This window comes from Stegostoma tigrinum, chromosome 16, assembly GCF_030684315.1.
Source record: "Stegostoma tigrinum isolate sSteTig4 chromosome 16, sSteTig4.hap1, whole genome shotgun sequence".
In the NCBI taxonomy this organism is placed as follows: domain Eukaryota; kingdom Metazoa; phylum Chordata; class Chondrichthyes; order Orectolobiformes; family Stegostomatidae; genus Stegostoma; species Stegostoma tigrinum.
The window spans coordinates 16454768-16478126 of NC_081369.1; the positions used below are offsets into that span (position 1 = coordinate 16454768).

At 46.2% G+C, this 23359-nt stretch overlaps 1 protein-coding gene across 3 annotated transcripts in view; it reads left to right on the forward strand.

Moving 5' to 3' along the window:
* Nucleotides 1-23359, forward strand: part of fhod1 (formin homology 2 domain containing 1) — a 297281-nt gene that overhangs the window by 126418 nt on the left and 147504 nt on the right. For all 3 annotated transcript variants that reach the window (XM_048546635.2, XM_048546636.2, XM_048546637.2), the window contains exons 5-6: nucleotides 16230-16335; nucleotides 22774-22868. In XM_048546635.2, coding sequence (XP_048402592.1) covers nucleotides 16230-16335; nucleotides 22774-22868 — 201 coding nt within the window. The remainder of the gene's footprint in view (nucleotides 1-16229; nucleotides 16336-22773; nucleotides 22869-23359) is intronic.

The window sequence follows — 23359 nt, forward strand, 5'->3', positions numbered from 1 at the left end:
ACGTGGACTCTCGCCGTCATGAATAGAAAAACTGTAACTTAGCGTCTAGTCATCTCCATACCAAACAGATGTTGTTTCATGCTCAGGATTGATGGGATAATTGTTCTGAGACATTCACCTCCTGAACCAGTTTGACAACTATTTCTCCAGCCTGTATCAGATAAAGTAAAGGCTGAGAGTCTAACAAGTCAGTACAGGAAGGGGTTAAAATTGTTTCAGAGATAGTAGGAACTGCAAATGCTGGCGAATCTGAGATGACGAGGTGTAGAGCTGGATGAACACAGCAGGCCAAGCAGCATCAGAGTAGCAGGAAGGCCGACGTTTTGGGGGGAGGGGTCGAGGCCTGAAACGTCAGCTTTCCTGCTCCTCTGATGCTGCCTGGCCTGCTGTGTTCACCCAGCTCTACACCTTGTTATCTCAGTACAGGAAGGGACTGAGACAATTTCTGAAAGAGATTTTACTTTGTTCCAGCATGTTCAGGCCAAGTTGCTAAATGGGGAACAGGAAGATTAATCCCTGTGTCAATCTCGGAGTGTTTTTTTAGTTTGCTGTCAGTTGTGTAGCAGGCAGTGGGCTCCTATGTTGAGTTTGCGACACTACATGGCAAGCTTTGAGTTGTTGACTGGGCGTGGTATCCATGGATTGTTGTTATTTGTTGTGAACTCCTCATTTAATTATTCACTTTGTATTGATCACCACACACTAAACAGCAACACCAGGTGAGCTACGTGTTTGAAATTGACTGTACAGCTTGCACGAGTTTCATTACTTGGATCTGAGTCTAATTGCAGGGTCCTGCCTCATGCCTTCAGGGCTCTGTAAAAATTTGCTCGGTCACGTTTCGAGCAGGAGCAGCGAGGTTCAACATTTATGTCTCAACCAATATCGTTCAAAGTAAATTATCAGGTGATTTGTCACAATGCAGTTTAGATTACTGTTATGTCTTCCTGTCATTACAACAATGGCTATTCTTCAAAAGTACTTCAAGTACTTTGGGACATAATGAAAAATCCTCCATAACTGCAGGTTTGTTCTTTCTTCCCCTCATGCCATCCCACATATCTGCAGAGAGCAGCAGGTTCTGTATTCATCTGGAATTCATTTGAACCTACGGCCACTTCTTCCTGTTTGTTGAGTTTTAGGAAAGGTAAAGTCATGTGTTTCGAAAGTACCCCGACCCTGGCTTTTGCAGTTGCTGGCTGCAACACATGAAGCTCCTTACTTTGGACATGTAATGGAGCTTGTTATTTGCTGAAAATGAAAGCCATCGTATTGCATAGCCCTGAGCAATTCACTTCCGTTCTTGTCCTCCTCTAGAAACCCACATGAACACTCTGTGCCATTTCTGGGTTCCACCCAAAAGGTGAGAGGAGGAACATTTTCTTAATTGCCAGCTTCTGCCGGGTGATACAAAGCTCAGGCGGATGATATTAAAATAGAAAATATCACATCTATCAACATCAGGAGAGAGATAAGTTGAAGATCTAACTTTAGGCACATTTCCCAGAAGGTGGCACAGTGGCAGGTACAGCAGTCTCACAGCACCAGGGACCCAGGTTCAGTTCCACCGTTGGGTGACTGTACGTGTGGAGTTTGCATATTCTCCCCATATCTGCTCCAGGTGTTCCAGTTTCTTCCCACAGCCCAAAAACATGCAGGCTTGGTGGATTGGCCATGCTAACTTGCCCTGTATGTCCAGGGATGTGCAGGCTAGGTGTATTATTTATTCATGTGTGGGATGTGGGCATCACTAACCAGGCAGCATTGATAGCCCGTCCTTAGTTGCCCCTGAGAAGGTGGCGGTGAGATGCCTTCTTGAACTGCTGTATTCCTCCTGCTGCGGGTTGACTCACAATGCCATTAGGGAGGGAATTCCAGGATTTTGACCCAGTGACAGTGAAGGAACTGTGAAATATTTCCAAGTCAGAAAAGTGATTAGCTTGGAGGGGAACATGAAGGTGGTGGAGTTCCCATGTACCTGCTTCTTCTGGATGGAAGTGGTTATGGGTTTGGAAGGTTCTGCCTGAGGATTTATGGTGAATTCTTAATGCATCTTGTAGATAATACACTCTGCTGCTACTAGTGGAGAGAGTGAATGTTTGTGAATGTAGTACCAATCGAGCGGGGCTGCTTTGCCCTGAATGGTATCAAACTTTTTGAGCATTGTTGGCAACGCACCCATCCAGGCAAGTGGGGAGTATTCCATCACAATGCTGACTTGTGCCTTGAAGCTGGTGGACAGGCTTTGGGAGGCCAGGAGGTCTGTACTTGCCACAGTATTCCCAACCTATGTTGTTGCAGTCACTGTGTGTATGTGGTGAGTCCAGTTGAGTTTCGGGTCAAAGATAACCATTTGAGGTTAAGGATGTTGATAATGGGGGATCTCAGTGATGATGACAACATTAAATGTTGTGGGCACTGGTAGGTTGTCTGTTATTGGTGATGGTCATAGCCTGGCACTTGTGTGGCACAAATAATAGAACATAGAACATAGAAAAGTACAGCACGGTACAGGCCCTTTGGCCCACGATGTTGTGCTGTGGAATGATCCTAATCCAAAAATAAAATAACCTAACCTACATTCCCCTCAATTCACTGCTGTCCATGTGCATGTCCAGCAGTCGCTTAAATGTCACTAATGACTCTGCTTCCACGACTACCACTGGTAAGCTATTCCATGCGCTCACAACTCTCTGGGTGAAGAACCTCCCTCTGACGTCTCCTCTATACCTTCCTCCTAACACCTTAAAACTATGACCCCTTTGTGGCAGTCAATCCTGCCCTGGGGAAAAGTCTCTGGCTATCGACTCTGTCCATGCCTCTCATTATCTTGTACACCTCGATCAGGCCACCTCTCTTCAGAGAGAAAAGTCCGAGCTCTTTCAACCTCTCCTCATAAGCCAAACCCTCCAGTCCAGGCAGCATCCTGGTAAACCTCCTTTGCACCCTCTCCAAAGCCTCCACATCTTTCCTATAATAGGGCGACCAGAACTGGACACAATATTCCAAGTGTGGTCTCACCAGGGTTTTGTAGAGCTGCAGCATAACCTTGCGGCTCTTAAACCCGATCCCCCTGTTAATGAAAGCCAAAACACCATATGCTTTCTTAACAACCTTATCCACCTGGGTGGCAACTTTGAGGGAGCTATGCACTTGAACACCAAGATCCCGCTGCTCCTCCACACTGCCGAGAATCCTGCATTTAATCCTATATTCAGCATTTAAGTTTGACCTTCCAAAATGCATCATTTCGCATTTATCCAGGTTGAACTCCATCTGACATTTCTCAGCCCAGCTCTGACCCAGTACTTACCCTCTGACAGCATACCACTCTCTCAGTACTGATTACCCAATAAGGCAAAACTCTATCAGTACTGACCCTCTGACAGAGCAGCACTTCCTCATTACTGACCCTCTGGTAGCGCTCCATCAGTACTGACCCTATAATCATGACCAAAACCATTTCTCTTTCTTACATATAATGCTTGACATTTGTCAGCCCAAGCCTGGATATTGTCCAGATCTTGTTGCATTTGGACATGGACTGTTGCAGTATCTGAGGAGTTGCAAATGGTGCTAAACATTGTACCATCATCAATGAACATTTCCACTTCTGACCTTCTGATGGTGGGAAGTTCATCGATGAAGCAGCTGAAGGTGTTTGGGCTTAGGACACTACCCTGAGGAACTCCTGCAGTGGTGTCCTGGAGCTGAGATGACTGACCTCCAACAGCCACATCCACCTTCCTATGTTCTGAGGAAGAGTCGCTGGACCTAAAACATTAACTCTGATATTTTCTTCACAGATGCTGCTAGACCTGCTGAGCTTTTCCAGCAACTTCTGTTTTTGTTCCATCTTCCTATGTGTCAGGTATGACTCTATATAATGGAGAGTTTTTCCCCAAATTCCCATTGATTCCAGCTTTTCCAGGCTCCATGATGCCAGGCTTGGACTGAATGCAGCCTTGATGTCAAGGACTGTCACTCTCACCTCACCTCTAGAATTCATCTCTTTTGTCCATGGATAAACCAAGGCTGTAATGAGGTGAGGAGCTGAGTGGCCCTGGCAGAACCCAGACTGGGGGTCACTGAGCAGGTTATTGCTGAGCAAGTGCTGCTTGATGTGATTAGATTCCCTACAGTGTGGAAACAGGCCCTTTGGCCCAACAAGTCCACACCGCCCCTTGAAGCATCCCACCCAGACCCATCCCCCAATAACCCACACACCCCTGAACACTATGGGCAATTTAGCATGGCCAATCTACCTAACCTGCACATCTTTGGACTGTGGGAGGAAACCGGAGCACCCGGAGGAAACCCACGTAGTCACGGGGAGAATGCGCAAGCTCCACACAGACAATCGCCCGAGGCGGGAATTGAACCCGGGTCCCTGACGCTGTGAGGCTGCAGTGCTAACCACTGAGCCACCGTGCCACCCCAATGATGCTGGGGACCACTGGAGGAGGTCGAGATGGATCATCCACTGGGCACCTCTGGCTGAAGATTGCTGTGCATGCTTCAGCCTTATCTCTTGCATTGATGTGCTGGGGCTCTTCCATCATTGAGGATGGGGATATTTGTGGAGCCTCCTCCTCCAGTGAGTTGTTTAATTGTTCACCACCATTCACAATGATGTGGCAAGATTGCAGAGCGTAGATATGATCTGTTAGTTGTGGGATCACTAAGTTCTGTCTATCACCTGCTGCTAAATCTGTTTGGCACACAAGTACCATGTAGCCATGGGAAATGCAGGGCCAAAGGGATGGGATAGGGGAGTGGGTTTAGGTGGGATGCTCTTTGGAGGGTCTGTGTGGATTCGATGGGCCAAATAGCCTGCTCCCACACTGTAGGGATTCTGTGATTCTATGATTTCGGCTCATATTTCATGGCCCTTCCTCAGGAATGAACCTCTAATCTGCTCAGCTTCACTCCCAGATTACATTTTCGTCACTGGGAGGGTTTTGTCAGTTGTTCATTTCAGATGGTTTGGTTTCTGTCATCATGGTTATGTATGCAATTGCACCATTGAACACCTCAAAGCGTATTACACTGTTAGTTGTCAGTCTCTCTGTCCTTGGGCAGTGGTAACAGATGGGCAGAATCTGTTTGGCCGCCCATAATATGCAGCAATTGATCATTCAATTCCATTAACTACAGCAAAGCTGAATATCTAGCAACGCCGAAGACAGGCAGTTGACCTGATATGGAGCAAACGCTCCATAGCACCATGCTAGAGGGACGCAGTCAAGAGTGAGGAGAAAAAGAGAAGTGTAAAAGAGAAATCAGAGATAGTACAGTCAGGGGAATGGACACTGTTCTCTGAGGCCAGATCGAGAATCCTGAGGGCTGCCTGTTTGCTGCCTGGTTTTGGGATGTCTCACCTGGGCTGTGGAGGAACTTGGAGTGGGAGGGGAAAGATCCTGTTGTTGTGGCCGACATAGGTACCAATGTTATAGGAAGAAAGAGGAAAAAGGCTCTGCTGTGCAGCTGGGGATAAATTGAAAAGCAGAACCAAAAAGGTGATAATCTCTGAATTACCACCTGAGCCATGAGCAAATTGGCACAGGGCCAACAAGATTACAGGAGTAGATAACAAAGTGTGGAGCTGGATGAACACAGCAGGCCAAGCAGCATCTCAGGAGCACAAAAGCTGACGTTTCGGGCCTAGACCCTTCATCAGAGAGGCTCGAATGTCAGCTTTTGTGCTCTTGAGATGCTGCTTGGCCTGCTGTGTTCATCCAGCTTCACATTTTGTTGTCTTGGATTCTCCAGCATCTGCAGTTCCCATTATCTCTGAAGATTACAGAAGTAAACATGTAGCTCAAAGATTGGTGTGGGAAAAATAAGTTTGAATACATGGGACATTGGAATCAGTAGTGGGGAGGGAGGGAGCTGTTCCGATGGGATGGGGCTCCACTAGGATCATGCTGGAACTGGTTACTGGTGAGTTACAAAACTGGGGCAGTGACTGGGGCTTTAATTTAACTTGTCAGGGAATGGATTCAATTGCATGGGAAAAGTTAAAGTTGGGGAGGACTCAGCAGAGCTTATTAAAATTTCCAGAAGAAGTAATAGAGTAGAGAGTATGGAAAGAATCAGGAATCTGACTGCACACACAGCAGATAGGGGGAGAGAAATGAGAAGGAGAGCAGTCAACACAGGCCTGAGGGGAAAATGCGCACAGTATACAATTCGAGATAAATGAGCTTGTAGCTCAGAATGAAACTGGCGGATACAATGTTGTTGGCATCACAGAAATTTGGCTGCAAGGGGATCAGGGCTGGAAATGAAATATCCAAGGATACACATCCTATTGATAGGACACGCAGATGGGCAGAGATGCGGGATTGCCTTGTTAGTGAGAAATGAAATTAAGTCAATAGCAAGAAGTGATATCAGGTGTAGAATCTGTGTGGGTAGGGATGAGAAACAGCAAAGGAATGAAAGATCCTGATGGGAGTTGTGCTTCTCAACAGTTATCAGAATGTGAGGAAGAAAAGTACTCAGGAGATAGAATAGCATGTCAGAAAGGGTGACTTCAATATGCAAGTGGTTTGGGAAAATCAGGTTTCTAGGTGACCTCAAGAAAAGGAATTCATGGGATGTCTGCAAAATGGTTTTTTGGAGCAGTTTGTGTTACAGACCGCTAGAGAAAGGGCAGTTCTGGATTTGGTGGTGTACAATGAGGCAGATTTGTTTAGGGAACTTAAAATGAGGGATCCCTGGTGTGTGTCGGGGGGGGGGGGGCAGCAGTGACCATAATACGATAGAATTCACCCTGTAGTTTGAGAGAGAGAAGCTGTTTTTGAGTAAAGGTAACTGGCCAGAGTGGATTTGAAGGACAGCCTAGCAGGGAAGTCAGTGCAGCAGCAATGGCTGGTGTTTCTTGGGATAATTCAGGAGGCACAGCAAAAATTCTTCCCAAAGAAGAAGAAACAAATGAAGGAGAGGATGAGGCAACTGTGGCTGACAAGGGAATTCAGGGACAGTGTAAAAGAAAAAGAGAAAGCATTCAATGTGGTGAAGATTAGTGGGAAGCCAGAGGATTTATTTAAAAATTGGCAGATGGCAGGTTTTAAAAACAATAGTGATAGTGGGGGTAGAAGATGAAATATGAGGGTAAGTGAACTAGAAATATAAAAGAAGATCGCAAGAGTTTTCTTGAGATTTCTAAAAGGTAAGAGAGATGCAAGATTGGACATTGGACTGTTGGAAAATGAGGCTGGAGATGTAGCAATGGTGAACAAAGAAATGGCAGACGAACTGAATAAGTACTTTGCATCAGATTTCACAGTGGAAGACACCAGCAGTATACCAGAACTTTGAGAGTCCAGGGGCAGATGTGATTGTAGTGACCATCATGAAGGAGAAGGGGCTGGAGAATCTGAAAGATCTGAATATGGATAAATCACTTGGACCAGATGGTCTACAATTCAGGTTTTGAAGGAAGTAGCTGAGGAGATTATGGAGGTATTGGTGGTGATCTTTCAGGAATTACTGGAGTCAACAAGCGCCTCAGAGGACTGGAAAACAGTTAATGTAACAGCCATGTTTAAGAAGGGAAGTAGACAGAAGACAGGAAACTATAGATAACAAAGTGTGGAGCTGGATGAACACAGCAGGCCAAGCAGCATCTCAGGTGCACAAAAGCTGACGTTTCAGGCCTAGACCCTTCATTAGAGAGGAAACTATAGGCTGACCTTGGTAATTGGTAAGATTTTGGAGCCCATTACAAAGGATAAGATTGTGGAGTACTTAGGAGCACATGAGAAACTAGTGCTGAGTCAGCACGGCTTTATCAGCAGGGGGGGTCAGGTCCGACAAATTTAGAATTCTTTGAGGAGATAATAAGCAAGTTAGACCAAGGAAGGCAAGTGGACATGATGCATTTGGATTTTTGGAAGGCTTTTGAACAAGGTATTGCACAGGAGGCTGCTAAATAAGATAAGAGCCCGTGGTGTTCAGGGCAAGGTACTGGATTGGATAGAGGATTGACTGAGTGGCTGAGGTCAGAGAGTGGAGATAGAGGGATCTTGTTCAGGATGGCAGCTGGTGACTAGTGGAGTCTTGCAGGTGTCAGTATTGGGACCACAACTATTCACATTACATGTTCACAATCTGGATGAAGGAACCGAGGGCATTGTTGCTAAGTTTACAGATGACACAAAGATAGGTGGAGAGACAGGTAGTGCTGAGGAAGCAGCGAGTGTGCAGAAGGACTTGAGCAGGGTAGGAGAGTGGGCAAAGAAGTGGTGGATGGAATGCAATATGGCAAAGTGTGAGGTTGTGCACTTTCAAAGGAAGACTAGAGGCACAGGCTATTTTCTAAACTGGGAAAAGGCTCTGGAAGTCTGAAGCAAAAGGGGACTCGAATCCTTAGTTCAGGATTCTCTTAATGTTAGCATGCAGGTTCAGTTGGCAGTTAGGAAGGCAAATGCAATGTTGGCATTCACTTTGACTGGACTAAGAGCAGGAATGTACTGCTGAGGCTATATAAGGCTGTGTTCAGACCTCATTGGGAATATTGTGAGCAGTTTTGGGCTCCGTATCTAAGGAAGGATATGCTGATGGAAGGGAGTGTAGTGCAAAGGAGTTATTTAAGAATGACCCCAGCTGTGGAAGACTTGTCATGTGAAGAGCAGTTGAGGATTCTGGGTTGGTACTTGGCATTTTTTTTTAAAGATCAGGAGTGATCTGACTGAAACTTACAGAATACTGAGAGGCCTGGATGGAATGGACGTGGAGAAGATGTTTCCAATAGTAAGAGAGACTAGCACCTGAGGGCAGAGCTTCAGAGTGAAGGGACAACCCTTTAGAACTGAGATGAGGAGGAATTTCTTCAGCAGAGGGTGGTTAAACTCATTGTCACAGAGGGCTGTGCAGGTTGAGTCATTGAGTGTCTTTGAGACAGAGCTACATAGGCTCCTGATTAGTAAGGGGGAATTGAGTGTTACAGGGAGAAGGCAGGAGTATGGGTTGAAAAACATACCAGCCATGATTGAATGGTGAAGCAGACCCAGTGGACTGAATGGCCTAACTCTGCTGCTGAATCTTATGGTCGTGTGGTCTCTCATTCTGCACCACTACCTGAGATATATTATTAGCCAGTTGTGTGAATACACCCTCATCTACCCAGTGTGCTGACGCACCATTGATTAATGTGCCTTTTCTTTTACTTCCAGCCATTGGATACAGATGTTGCTGACTTGCCCAGCATTTATTGCCTTTCCTTCTTTACCTTTGAGAATGTGGTGGTGAGCTGCGCCTTAAACTGCTGCGGTCCTTGGGCTATAGGGATGTCCACAGTATTGCTTGCAAATGAGTTCCAGGACTTTGACCAAGTGAAAGTGAAGGATGTTCCAAGTGAGGGTAGTGTGTGGCTTGGAAGGGAGCTTGCAGGGTGCTGATGTTTTGATGCATCTGCTGTCCTCACCCTTCCAAGTGGTCCAGTTCACAGAGTTTAGAAGATGCCGTTGAGGGTGAGTTGCTGTTGTGTGCTTTGTAGGTCATAATCCTGTACATTAGTGGTGTAGAGAGTGAATGCTGAAGGAGTTGGAAGGGGCGCGAGTCAAGCAGGCTGCCGTATCTTAGATGGTTGTGGAACACATGATTGTTGTTGGCGTTGCACCCAAACTAGGCCAATGCTGAGTACTAGGGACAAGAGGGGAGTTATTAGCTGCAGAATTTTCACTCTCTCTTCTACTCTTGCAATTGGAGCTTCTATATTCATTTATTCATTCATGGTACATGCGCCTCATTGGCTAAGGCAACATTTATCACCTATCCTTAATTGCCCCTAGGGCAGTTCAGAATCAGTCACATTGCTGTAGGTGCAGAGTACATGGTTCTGTTGACATTTTCCAAGAAGAAAAGTATATTTTATGTGTGTGTGTGAAGTAATCACACTTACACATTTTAATAATAGCTTTAAGATTTGCTTTTACAATGCAATGTGTCTCGTGCTGTAAAATGTGGAGGAAGATATCAAGTTAATGATGTCTATCATGAGATGGACCATTTCAGCAGCGTAAAGTCCAGTAAACTGACTGAACATGTCAGTATCCAGTAGGTACAGGGAGCCAGATCTCAGCTAACCTGAACAAGGAGGAAGATAACAAAATGTGAGGCTGGATGAACACAGCAGGCCAAGCAGCATCTTAGGAGCACAAAAGCTGACGTTTCGGGCCTAGACCTTTCATCAGAGAGGGGGATGGGGTGAGGGTTCTGGAATAAATAGGGAGAGAGGGGGAGGCGGACCGAAGATGGAGAGAAAAGAAGATAGGTGGAGAGAGTTTAGGTGAGGAGGTAGGGAGGCGATAGGTCAGTCCAGGGAAGACGGACAGGTCAAGGAGGTGGGATGAGGTTAGTAGGTAGGAGATGGAGGTGCGGCTTGGGGTGGGAGGAAGGGATGGGTGAGAGGAAGAACAGGTTAGGGAGGCAGAGACAGGTTGGACTGGTTTTGGGATGCAGTGGGTGGAGGGGAAGAGCTGGGCTGGTTGTGTGGTGCAGTGGGGGGAGGGGACGAACTGGGCTGGTTTAGGGATGCGGTGGGGGAAGGGGAGATTTTGAAGCTGGTGAAGTCCACATTGATACCATTAGGCTGCAGGGTTCCCAAGCGGAATATGAGTTGCTGTTCCTGCAACCTTCGGGTGGCATCACTGTGGCACTGCAGGAGGCCCATGATGGACATGTCATCTAAAGAATGGGAGGGGGAGTGGAAATGGTTGGCGACTGGGAGGTGCAGTTGTTTGTTGCGAACTGAGCGGAGGTGTTCTGCAAAGCGGTCCCCAAGCCTCCGCTTGGTTTCCCCAATGTAGAGGGCTCCTGCACATCTGCCAATGTGGTATACTGCATCCACTGTACCCGCTGTGGCTTCCTCTACATTGGGGAAACCAAGCGGAGGCTTGGGGACCGCTTTGCAGAACACCTCATATTCCGCTTGGGAACCCTGCAGCCCAACGGTATCAATGTGGACTTCGCCAGCTTCAAAATCTCCCCTTCCCCCACCGCATCCCTAAACCAGCCCAGTTCGTCCCCTCCCCCCACTGCACCACACAACCAGCCCAGCTCTTCCCCTCCACCCACTGCATCCCAAAACCAGTCCAACCTGTCTCTGCCTCCCTAACCTGTTCTTCCTCTCACCCATCCCTTCCTCCCACCCCAAGCCGCACCTCCATCTCCTACCTACTAACCTCATCCCACCTCCTTGACCTGTCCGTCTTCCCTGGACTGACCTATCGCCTCCCTACCTCCCCACCTAAACTCTCTCCACCTATCTTCTTTTCTCTCCATCTTCGGTCCGCCTCCCCCTCTCTCCCTATTTATTCCAGAACCCTCACCCCATCCCCCTCTCTGATGAAAGGTCTAGGCCTGAAACGTCAGCTTTTGTGCTCCTGAGATGCTGTGTTCATCCAGCCTCACATTTTGTTATCTTGGATTCTCCAGTATCTGCAGTTCCCATTATCTCTGAACAAGGAGGAATATGTGATTAGGCCCAAGCACTGTCACTTGCTCAGGCATGTTATCTCTGCCATAGTTTTGATTAAATACATCCTGAGTCAGATGTCATTGTTGCATTACCAGGAGTATCCACTCCAGTCATTAACACAGCTGGATAACTCTTTAAACAGCTGGATCTGCACTTCTGTTGAAGAAACAATAATGATTATGTCAATAAAATTGACTAAACATGTAGAAATATTGCAGGAACAGACCCTGTTCAATGACTTTTTTTTCAAAAAAAAGCCAACAGTTTTAAACATAGACGTGGTAATTCACAGTGTATTTAAAAGGAGTAAACAAGTTATTATATTTAGAGTCATGACCATCTTAAAAAGCAATGTTTCCAGGGAATCAAATTTCAGGTCCTAATGATAAATGAAATTGGAGTGCCACCTAATGTCTGTCTGTGTAATAAATAAAGAACTGGAGATGCTGGTGAACTGAAACCTGCCAGATCGGAGTGCCTCCAACAATTTCTGTTTCCATTCGTGCATTATGGAGACCCTGTGTATTTATATTGTAAGGACTTCATCTATTTTATTGGAGATTACGAAGCTGAGATCTTCGTTGCCACCATTCTCCATCTTGGCAAGAACAAGCTTCCCAATGGTATGGATGTTGTCTACAGGATAGATGGAAAACTTTTCAACCTCAGTTGAAATCCAAGAAGAAAATGTCATTGTCATCCACAAACAAACAAGATCAATGTCATCTCTGCTCTCTCGGAATAAAATCTTCAAGCCTTACTCACTGCCTTCATGGAAACATACCAAAGAATTGGTCTCAGCTTTAATCTTCAGAAGACTCTTAAATTCCTTACCAACGCATCCCAGGTCAAGTTCCAGTCCATCCTTCCATCAAGGATCAATGGAGAAATAATCCCAAATGTGGAATATTTCCCTGATCTGGGAGGCGAACCCTTATCTGTGTTTGACATTGATGTGAGAATTCAATATTGCATCCAGTCTGCTGGTGCGACCTTCAGACACCGAAGGTTGAGTATCTTTGATGACCGTGACAATCATGCTGAAACCAAGATCCTAGATCCAAGGCAGTCCCTTTCCAATTCTCCTCTGTGGCTGCAAAACTTGGATGTCCTATGCTGTGGTTGGTTTGCTTGCAGAGCTTGGTCATTAGTTTGCAGACTTTCATTAGCCTACTGGGTAACATCATCAGTACAGCTTCCACTGTGGTACTGTTGTGTTTTCCAGCCTGGTATTTAATTCTGAGGACCGTTGGAGTCGATTTACCTCATTTCCAGTTTTTCTTTGCAGTGGTATGTATATGGGATCTTATTCTAACGAACCAGCTCGGTGAGCGAACCAACCACAGCATCCACAACCCGAGCTACAGATCAACTCGAGAGCCTTGGACTACATACGAATGCAACCTCACGACCCTTGAGAAGTAATCCCAATGCTGTTTGGGAGCATCAACTGGGAGGATAGTTGTACTAATATAACTATCCTTCAAGCAGCCAGTTGTACCTGCATCAAGACCATGCTAATCAGAAACTAACTCCGTGGGTCTCCCACATGCTTAGGATGCCCAAGTTCCCACTACTAAAGCAAATTTTCTTTGCCCAGCTCAAGGAAGACACTTGAATAAGAGAAAGACATGAAGACTTCCCTCAAGAAATGCAACATTGATGCCAAAAGAGGGGAAATGGTCATCCAGAATAAGCCGAGTTGGAGGAAGCTCCTGTTGGAAGGGATACAATTCTTTGAGAGTACCTGGCTGGAAGAGGAAGTCCACGGAAGGAATTGGGGAAGGGGTGCCAGTGATCTCAAGGCCAAGGACCAATCCCACCTCCTGGAAACTCACGTCAAGTGTGCGATCGGAGATGAGGCTGGAAAAATAATGATCCACAAGACCCACGGGGAATATCTTAGGTGGACGGTCATACTAGTTAGTGAGCAACTGCTGATCACGAAGACTTTACTTGAAGTGTGAACTGAAAAGTTGGACTGCAGCATCGCGGAGAAAGAGCCAGTTTGAAGCAGAAGTGGAACTGTACGGTGCTCACTGATTTGTTTCACAGGAGGATGTCACTTTTGCTGAGGGTTTGATACTTTTGTGAGTCAGACAGGCATCTGGTGCTTTTGCACTGGGGGGAAAAACGCAAACAGCTTTTGAATTGTCTTCAAGTCATTGTTATGTAACAGAGCTGAGGGAAAAGAGCGGGTTATACACAGATCTCTAAAGGCTTAGAAGCAAGTGTGATCTTTCTCTCAAAGTGTGGAAGATAACCAGCAATAAAAAAAACTCAACTCTACACCTAGGTCTTGCTATTGAATTGAGGATCACTGCAATTGACAACTAATGTAGTATTACTGCAATAAAACAAAAGAATTTTGAGAAACTCATTTCCCCTTGAGGTTTGAACTCTTGTTCCACGAATATTGTTCCTTTTGTCTATATTTTTCATGATATGTCTGCAAAAATGCCTGTTACACCTGTCTTGTCCATGCTATTTATGAATGAATGTGTGTGTTTGGATTTAACATGGGCATAGTTTAAACTTGAAACTTAATAATTAATAATCCATTTTTCTTCTTGTTAGAGGCTAGGTTTGGCTTTATTTTTGTATTTTGACAAAACCTGGTATGAGTTTCCTTTCATTTATGCAGTGGGGACAGTTAGCCATGAACCATTTACTGAGTGATTAAATTAGCCTTTTTCCCCTATGTAATGGCTCAGCAAATAGTGGTCACACTCCTCCTATTAAAGTTGTGACAACATGTCAAAGATGCTACACGTATTTTACGTGAGGTTCTTTCGCTAAAATATTTGCTGCAAGTGGAAGTTAATGTGTGGCAGATTGAAACGAGTGAAGCGAGTAAAATGTACTTACTAAATCAAGTTTCTTAAATCCACACCTTGTTAATCTGCTTCAAATCAGAAGTTGTTGTGCTGTTGCCCCTCAGGAAGCGCAGGCATGAAGTTATTTTGAAGATCAGATTAGATTACCTACAGTGTGGAAACAGGCCCTTCGGCCCAACAAGTCCGCACCGCCCCTTGGAGCATCCCACCCAGACCCAACCCCATCCCCATATAACCAACACACCCCTGAACACTACGGGCAATTTAGCATGGCCAATCCACCTAGCCTGCACACCTTTGGACTGTGGGAGGAAACCGGAGCACCCGGAGGAAACCCACGCAGACACAGAGAGAATGTGCAAACTCCGGACAGACAGTCGCCCGAGGCTGGAATCGAACCCGGGTCCCTGGCGCTGTGAGACTTCAGTACTAACCACTGAGCCACCATGCCGCCCTCAAACCGGGTCCCGTCTACCTCACAAGCCAGTTGTGTTGGAAAAGCAGCCAAAATAATCAAAGACCCCTCCACCCCAGTTATACTGTCTTCCACTCTCCTCTGTTGGGCTGAAGGCACAAAAGTTTTAAAAGACATACCAATGGATTGAAGGGTAGCTTTTTCTCTGCTAAGGGTGCAATAATGATTTACAAGGATGTTGCTGAGACTGAGAGATTTGAGTTGGAAAGAAAGGTTGAATGGGCTGGCACTTTTTCCATGGAGCGTAGCAGGCTGAGGGGTGACCTTGTGGAGGTTTACAAAATTATGAGGGGCATAGATAAGGTGAATAGCCAAGGCGTTTTCTCCAATGGTAGGGGAGTCCAAAACTAGAGGCCATAGGTTTAAGGTGAGAGGGGAATGATTTAGAAGGGACCTGAGGGGGAACTTTTTCACACAGAAGGTGGTGCGTGTATGGAATGAGCTGCCAGAGGAATTGATGGAGGCGGGTACAATTACAACATTTAAAAGACATTTGGAAAAATACATGGATAGGAACGGTTTAGAGGGATATGGGCCAAACACAGGCAAATGCGACAAGTTCAGCTTAGGAAACCTGGTCAGCATGGATCAGGAATTAGACTGAAGGGTCTGTTTCCGTGCTGAATGACTCTCTGAATGTGTGATGGAAAGAACATTGTAGCCTCTGTCATCACTGTCCAGAGCTCTATGGTACAATACTTAATGTTGCATGTTCTAATACAGCTCCTGCTTCCCGAGGGACCTGCAGCACACAATCTGTCAGATGTGCAGATGTTCAGAAATGTGTTTTTGTGCATGCATGTACAGTGTTAGCTGTTGTAACTGACGACTGATATAACGCAGTTCAATTTCTAGCTTTTATCCGAGGCCTGCTGTGTTTCTCTTCCTGGCCCTGATCTGTTGGCCGTTGTATCATTTCAGTGACTTTGATCCTTTTTTTGAAAGCAGGATGTGAGCCCACCCGACTGAAATCTCAGTCCCTGGTACTGACTGCTGTTTTGATCAATCTGGGATCTGGAGGGCAAGAGTGCCTCTCGAGCCCATTGTAATTCAGTCTGAAAATGGAGGTCTGGGCACATACTGTAAACCATCTGTACTGAGAGATGACAGCTTCTTGTTGTTCAGTTACCTTCTCCGAGACTGACCCAAGAAAATACCTCAGTCACCAGCACGACCCCAGGAATCTGCGGCTGTATATGTGGGCCCTGTGAGTTCTTGTTGAGGTCCTCCGTGAACAGTAGAGACTCTGTTCTCCCTTCTATCCAGAATGTGCCAGTTTGTTTTTGGTGAATTTCTCGTGCAAGTGGTGGAAGTCTGTGTAATTCCTACTCCTAAAACCAGTCAATTTCCATCATTGTGCGGGTCGCTGTGACTGCTGCGAATCAGATAGTCTGTCACTCCCTGGCTGATGTACCACCTTCCTCTGTAGGATGACAAAGACCTGGTGCCTGAGTTTGTAAGTGCTGAAGGATTGACGTGTCTAATCAAAGTGGGAGCTGAGGCTGACCAGAACTACCAGAACTACATCCTACGAGGTTCGTGAGTATCCTGTGTCTGCTTCAATACACTGCAGATCATTGCTGCACTATCATTTTACAAGCAGATCATATTTTCTGAGAGAAGGAATCTAGATGTAAGCATAAACTGGGAGTCAGGTTAAATTTAGATGCTTCTTACTATTTATCATCTGTGCCTGTTGAGGAACGAAACCTTCTCACTTAGCCCGAGCTGTAAATGGAATTGCACTCTGTGCCCTCCGATAGTGATTATCCCACAACACATTGATCTGGTGATCTGAGCATTTGGGGCAACTTGTTGGTGTAAGTGTCTTCTGTGGGCAGGTTGGGTTGATAGAACGGTAAGTAACATCAAAATGTGACCCTTTCAGCCTCCCAGCTCCACTCCATTACTCTTCACTGCTCCTGATGGATCCTGTTCAGTGAATATAGCAGCTCTCTGTGTGCAGCCCGCTTTTGTTTTTGGGTGCGCTCACAATGAGAAGTGATGAGCAGCACACGCAGTTTTGATAAAGGAAATCCCCAGCCTGCCCTCCTGTTTAAATATAGATGGAGGAAAAGGCTCAATGAAGAACTACCTGCTTCAAGCCACTTGGGGCAGCCATTTTCTTTACCAGCCCAGATTTTCTAGTTGGACTTTATGTGATGCAGTGATGCAGTGACTTTATGCAGTGATCCTGTGAAGTGAAGCTCAAGCTGGAAGAGCAGCACCTCATTTCCCACTTGGGAACTCGACAGCCTTCTGGACTCGATATTGAGTTCAACAATTTGAGGCACCTTCCCCCATATCCCTTACCCCAACCCCTATACACCTGGCCTTGTTATCCCATGGTTTGCAATGACACACAACTCATTGTAAACCACTAACAGTCCGCATTAGTGGCTATTCATTCTCCTGGGCTGATCATTATCCACTCCTTTTGTCTTTCCAACTGTTCTTCTGTCTCTTTGAACTCTATCCCCATCTATCATTTACTTCTTACACCCCTCCCCACACCCTATCTTCTGCATAAAGACCTTTTCCTAGCTACCATCAGCTCTGAGGATGGATCACTGGACCCAAAGCATTAACTCTAATTTTTCTCCACAGAGACCTGCTGAGCTTTTCCAGCATTTTCTGTTTTTTGTTTCTAAACGATTTATTTTATATTCTTCCTTGGTTCTCCAGTTTTACCCTAACTATGATTGTTAAGGTTGGGAGTTTTTTTTTAGGCTATCAGAATGAACTTGGAGACCAGATGGGAGAATCGCAGGTAGCATCTCACTCTAGTGTGAATCTCTGATGTTTGATGCCCATATCCATATATTGGGAATACAAGTTATGGACTTCTGTAGTCAATGTCCATCAGCGTTTATATTAGTTTGAAGCCAATCTAAATTCTGTATATAGTTAGGTTCTCCTAATAAGTCAAGACAACGTTTTAGATTTGGAAAAGGCACTGGGCTCAACAAATCTGCCTTGCTATCACGTTTTAATTTTAAACGTGTATTCCCAGGTTTTCCTTGTATTTTCAATGGATATGTTTCTTTGGCTTTTTTATTTGCAAGGTTTTGGAGAACCCTCCCTCAAGCTTAAAGATTGAAAGATGAGGATTGCTTTTTTTTAAGCAAAAAAAAAATCACTAGGTGTGCAATCAGTTTTTCAAAGTTTAATAGATTGGGTTAGCAAATTTAAATAAGATTCAAACAGACCAGGGAAAGTCCAAGCTCAGGGATGCATTTTGAGGGTTAAATAACTTGCAACCTAAATAAAAGAAAACATTAAAATAAACACCATCCCCAGTCAATCAGCGGGAAGAGATTGTTTGAATTGTCCATCAGTTTCCATTTGAAAACTGGACCTGTTGTATGGGTTTGCATTCCTGCCTTTGTTTCCTCCCAGTCCAAGATTTGCAGACATGAACCAGAGTCTCCGGCTCTATTCCTTCCTTTGTCAAAATGTGCTCTTTGAACACCGTCCTACAGCTCCCTCTGGTGTTCTAACACTGCATAGCTCTGTATTTACTTTGAAGAGGCCATTCCCTCACCCCCATCTGCAGGCTCACCAACTTCGTGACCTTTCACAACCTGGGTCACTGATGGGTGTGCTGATGCAGGGCCATTATGTTGCTCTTTGAGTTATTCTGCTGACCTTATATCTTGGATTTTCCTTTTTTTGGTAGTTTTGCTACAAGTATTTGCCTTGACTTTCATTTTTAGTCTCGGTAAACACGAATTTTTAAATAAAAGTGTTATGTTTGATTAAATCTTTGTCCACCTGGGAACCTCCAGCCTTATCTTCCTACAATTTTCTCCCTGTCTGCTCCACTGTGTGTTTCTAGCTCCAGATCAAATATTTCCCATTAAATATTTACAATTCTGCATGTTAGTTTTTCCTTCTTGAAATTTAATTCTTCTGATTCACATTTTAAAGTTTTTTTTCTCATTATAGTTCTTTTATAATATTGAATTTAGCAATTCAGTAGCCCCCCTTTCACAGACCTTACCTATGGAGCACTTGCACTGTCTGCATGATGACCCAGAACAGGGTGATGTAGAGATGGCTTCTGGGTTAATGTGTTGTATGAGGAACCATTCCTCACCTTGAAACACATCAGGGAAATAAATGATAATGGGAACTGCAGATGCTGGAGAAACCAAGATAATAAAATGTGAGGCTGGATGAACACAGGCCAAGCAGCATCTCAGGAGCACAAAAGCTGACGTTTCGGGCCTAGACCCTTCATCAGAGAGGGGGATGGGGTGAGGGAACTGGAATAAATAGGGAGAGAGGGGGAGGCGGACCGAAGATGGAGAGAAAAGAAGATAGGTGGAGAGGAGAGTATAGGTGGAGAGGTAGGGAGGGGATAGGCCAGTCCAGGGAAGACGGACAGGTCAAGGAGGTGGGATGAGGTTAGTAGGTAGGAGATGGAGGTGCGGCTTGGGGTGGGAGGAAGGGATGGGTGAGAGGAAGAACAGGTTAGGGAGGCAGAGACAGGTTGGACTGGTTTTGGGATGCAGTGGGTGGAGGGGAAGAGCTGGGCTGATTGTGTGGTGCAGTGGGGGGAGGGGAAAAACTGGGCTGGTTTAGGGATGCGGTGGGGGAAGGGGAGATTTTGAAGCTGGCGAAGTCCACATTGATACCATTGGGCTGCAGGGTTCCCAAGCGGAATACGAGTTGCTGTTCCTGCCACCTTCAGGTGGCATCATTGTGGCACTGCAGGAGGCCCATGATGGACATGTCATCTAAGGAATGGGAGGGGGAGTGGAAATGGTTTGCGACTGGGAGGTGCAGTTGTTTGTTGCGAACTGAGCGGAGGTGTTCTGCAAAGCGGTCCCCAAGCCTCTGCTTGGTTTCCCTCATGTAGAGGAAGCCACAGCGGGTACAGTGGATGCAGTATACCACATTGGCAGATGTGCAGGTGAACCTCTGCTTAATGTGGAAAGTCATCTTGGGGCCTGGGATAGGGGTGAGGGAGGAGGTGTGGGGGCAAGTGTAGCATTTCCTGCGGTTGCAGGGGAAGGTGCCGGGTGTGGTGGGGTTGGAGGGCAGTGTGGAGCGGACAAGGGAGTCATGGAGAGAGTGGTCTCTCCGGAAAGTAGACAGGGGTGGGGATGGAAAAATGTCTTGGGTGGTGCGGTCGGATTGTAAATGGCGGAAATGTCGGAGGATGATGCGTTGTATCCGGAGGTTGGTGGGGTGGTGTGTGAGAACGAGGGGGATCCTCTTAGGGCGGTTGTGGTGGGGGCGGGGTGTGAGGGATGTGTTGCGGGAAATGCGGGAGACACGGTCAAGGGCGTTCTCAACCACTGTGGGGGGAAAGTTGCGGTCCTTGAAGAACTTGGACATCTGGGATGTGCGGGAGTGGAATGCCTCATCGTGGGAGCAGATGCGGCGGAGGCGGAGGAATTGGGAATAGGGGTTGGAATTTTTGTAGGTGGGTGGGTGGGAGGAGGTGTATTCTGGGTAGCTGTGGATGTCAGTGGGCTTGAAATGGACATCAGTTACAAGCTGGTTGCCTGAGATGGAGACTGAGAAATCCAGGAACGTGAGGGATGTGCTGGAGATGGCCCAGGTGAACTGAAGGTTGGGGTGGAAGGTGTTGGTGAAATGGATGAACTGTTCGAGCTCCTCTGGGGAGCAAGAGGCGGCGCCGATACAGTCATCAATGTAACGGAGGAAGAGGTGGGGTTTGGGGCCTGTGTAGGTACGGAAGAGGGATTGTTCCATGTAACCTACAAAGAGGCAGGCATAGCTGGGGCCCATGCGGGTGCCCATGGCCACCCCCTTTGTCTGTAAGAAGTGGGAGGAATCGAAAGAGAAGTTGTTGAGCGTGAGGACGAGTTCGGCTAGGCGGATGAGGGTGTCGGTGGGGGGGGACTGGTCGGGGCTGCGGGACAGGAAGAAGCGGAGGACCTTGAGGCCATCTGCATGCGGAATGCAGGTGTATAGGGACTGGATGTCCATGGTGAAAATGAGGTGTTGGCGGGCCAGGGAATTGGAAGTCCTGGGGAGGTGGAGGACGTGGGTGGTGTCACGGACGTAGGTGGGGAGTTCCTGGACCAAGAGGGAGAAAATGGAGTCCAGATAGGTGGAGATGAGTTCGGTGGGGCAGGAGCAGGCTGAGACGATGGGTCGACCAGGGCAGGCAGGTTTGTGGATTTTGGGAACGAGATAGAAACGGGCTGTGCGGGGAATAAATGATTTCAGTACCAACATTTTGCAGTTGATATCTCACTGGTTTGTCTGCGAGATTGTTCCACTATTTCCTTTCTGCTGCTCGACTGTCTCTAACCACCCCACATCATAACATCTTTACAGATTAGGCCATTCCGTCCATCCCATTGGTCCTGGCTTTTTGTACAAGTTGTTTGCTGCTTTTTTTGTCCACAATCCTGTCAGTTCCTCACCCTCATGTATATGCCTCAGTGGTCACAAACCACCGATTGCAAGAACAGTCACCTTGTGGTGGCTCCCCTGAAGCCTGAGTTAGCCAATTAGTAGCCCCGAGGCTGGCTCACTGCCAAATCAAGGCTGAAAGGGTAATAGGAGGTCCACACCCAAGTTGGAAGGAGATGGCCCTTCCAGAGGGCAGCCTGTGGTTGTGGAGGGGCAAGTAGGGGACTGGAGCACTGGCCTCTGGTTGGCCAAAGGGTGGACTGCCACAGTCAGCTAGTCTTACCCCCCGAACCCTCCTACAGCATGAAGGCTGACTGGAGTGTTCCAATGGTCTTTGCTCATTGGCCTTCAAGCAGCTCAGTTAGCTCCCACTGCCCAAGGCTAGGTAGTTCCATTGACTCCCCATTCCCACCTCCCAGGAAAATGGTCAGGCACGGCTGCTGGAAAACTGGCACGGTCACTGACATTTTGAGTTTTCATGCCCCTCTGACTCTGTGCCTACTCCCACATAGTGATAAATATCTACTTTGACACCATTTCATGTAGCACATCCCAGACCCAGCAAGTCTCCATCTTTTCTCTAGCTCCAGTGTCGATGATTTTCACATTGTAATTTCTGGGTATTGACAGATCAAAGTCATGGTTTGCTCCAAATTAGTCATACTTAAGGTCTCATTAATCACCCCGTGACTCCCCCTGATTAATTCATGTGTTTCCAAGTAAAAGTTTCTTTTGTTCCTAATAATAAATTTCCCACATTGATATGAGACCTGTCATTTCTTCACTATCCCTCTCCACAGTTTTGAATGAGTAACTCTCCAGTGCTCCAACATTACTTCCTTATACATTGAGGGTTGACAGATCAGGACCCATACCTCAGTTATTTCTGTCTTTTTACTTCTTCAGTAACTGAAGGAACATTCCTTCAGGATAAGGTGACATTACTGACTTTCAATAATGCTTATTTTTCTAGCATGACCTCTTTATTAGCATCCTGTCAATAAATTCTCTCTCCTCATCTCAAGTGGGCTTCATAGCATTCGCTACTTTTGAAAAACAGATAGAAAACATGTAGTTAATATGTTAAGTATGTCTTCAATCTCTTGTACGAAGATTTCCCTTGGGTCCCTAAATATGCCCCATTCTTTACCCAAATTAACGAATATGTTCTGGTAATGGTTCTTGTGGTGTAATGGAAGTGTCACTACCCCTGGACTGGGAGAGCTGGGTTCAAGTCCCACCTCCTCCAGAGATGTGCAAAAACATCATTGAACAGATTGATTAGAAAGATAGATTTTTTAAAAATTCATAAAGTATAAAACATTTAACTAGCATGATCTGTTTGTTGTTTGAAAATGGATATTGAAACATAGGTATTATTTTAATAAGCAACTCACAGTCAAAACACTACTCAGTTTCTTCACAGATGCTGCTTGACAGGTGGAGTTTTGCTAATACTTTGTTTTCGCAACAACTTTTCAGCAGCTGCAGTGATTTTGGCTTTGAGTACCAGTTCCAAATTTGAGTAAGGTTGTTTGAAACACCACATCTAACAGTCTCTTTAATTTCATTCACAGCTTTGAGTCAGATAATGCTGTTTGTGGATGGAATGAATGGCGTCATTGGTCATAATGAGACTGTCCAATGGCTGTACTCACTGACTGGCAGCATGGTGAGTCGGTCTCCCTATCTTTATGATGACACATTTATTTTTGCATCAATTCAAACGTTTGGAGCAGGATTGCTCTTCACCGGATTTGCAGAAGGGTAGTGCAGTTGTAGAGAGATAGCAGAACTGCAGATGCTGGAGACTCTGAGATAACAAGGTGTAGAGCTGGATGAACACAGCAGGCCAAGCAGCATCAGAGGAGCAGGAAGGCTGATGTTTCAGGCGTAGACCCTTCTTCAGAAGTTGGGGAGAGGATTCTGAAGTAAATAGGGAGGGGGGGAGGCAGATAGAAGATGGATAGAGGAGAAGATAGGTGGAGAGGAGACAGACAGGTCAAAGAGGCGGGGATGGAGCCAGTAAAGGTGAGTGTAGGTGGGGAGGTAAGGAGGAGATAGGTCAGTCCAGGGAGGACAGACAGGTCAAGGGGGCGGGATGAGGTTAGTGGGTAGGAGATGGGGGTGGGGCTTGAGATGGGAGGCGGGGATAGGTGGGAG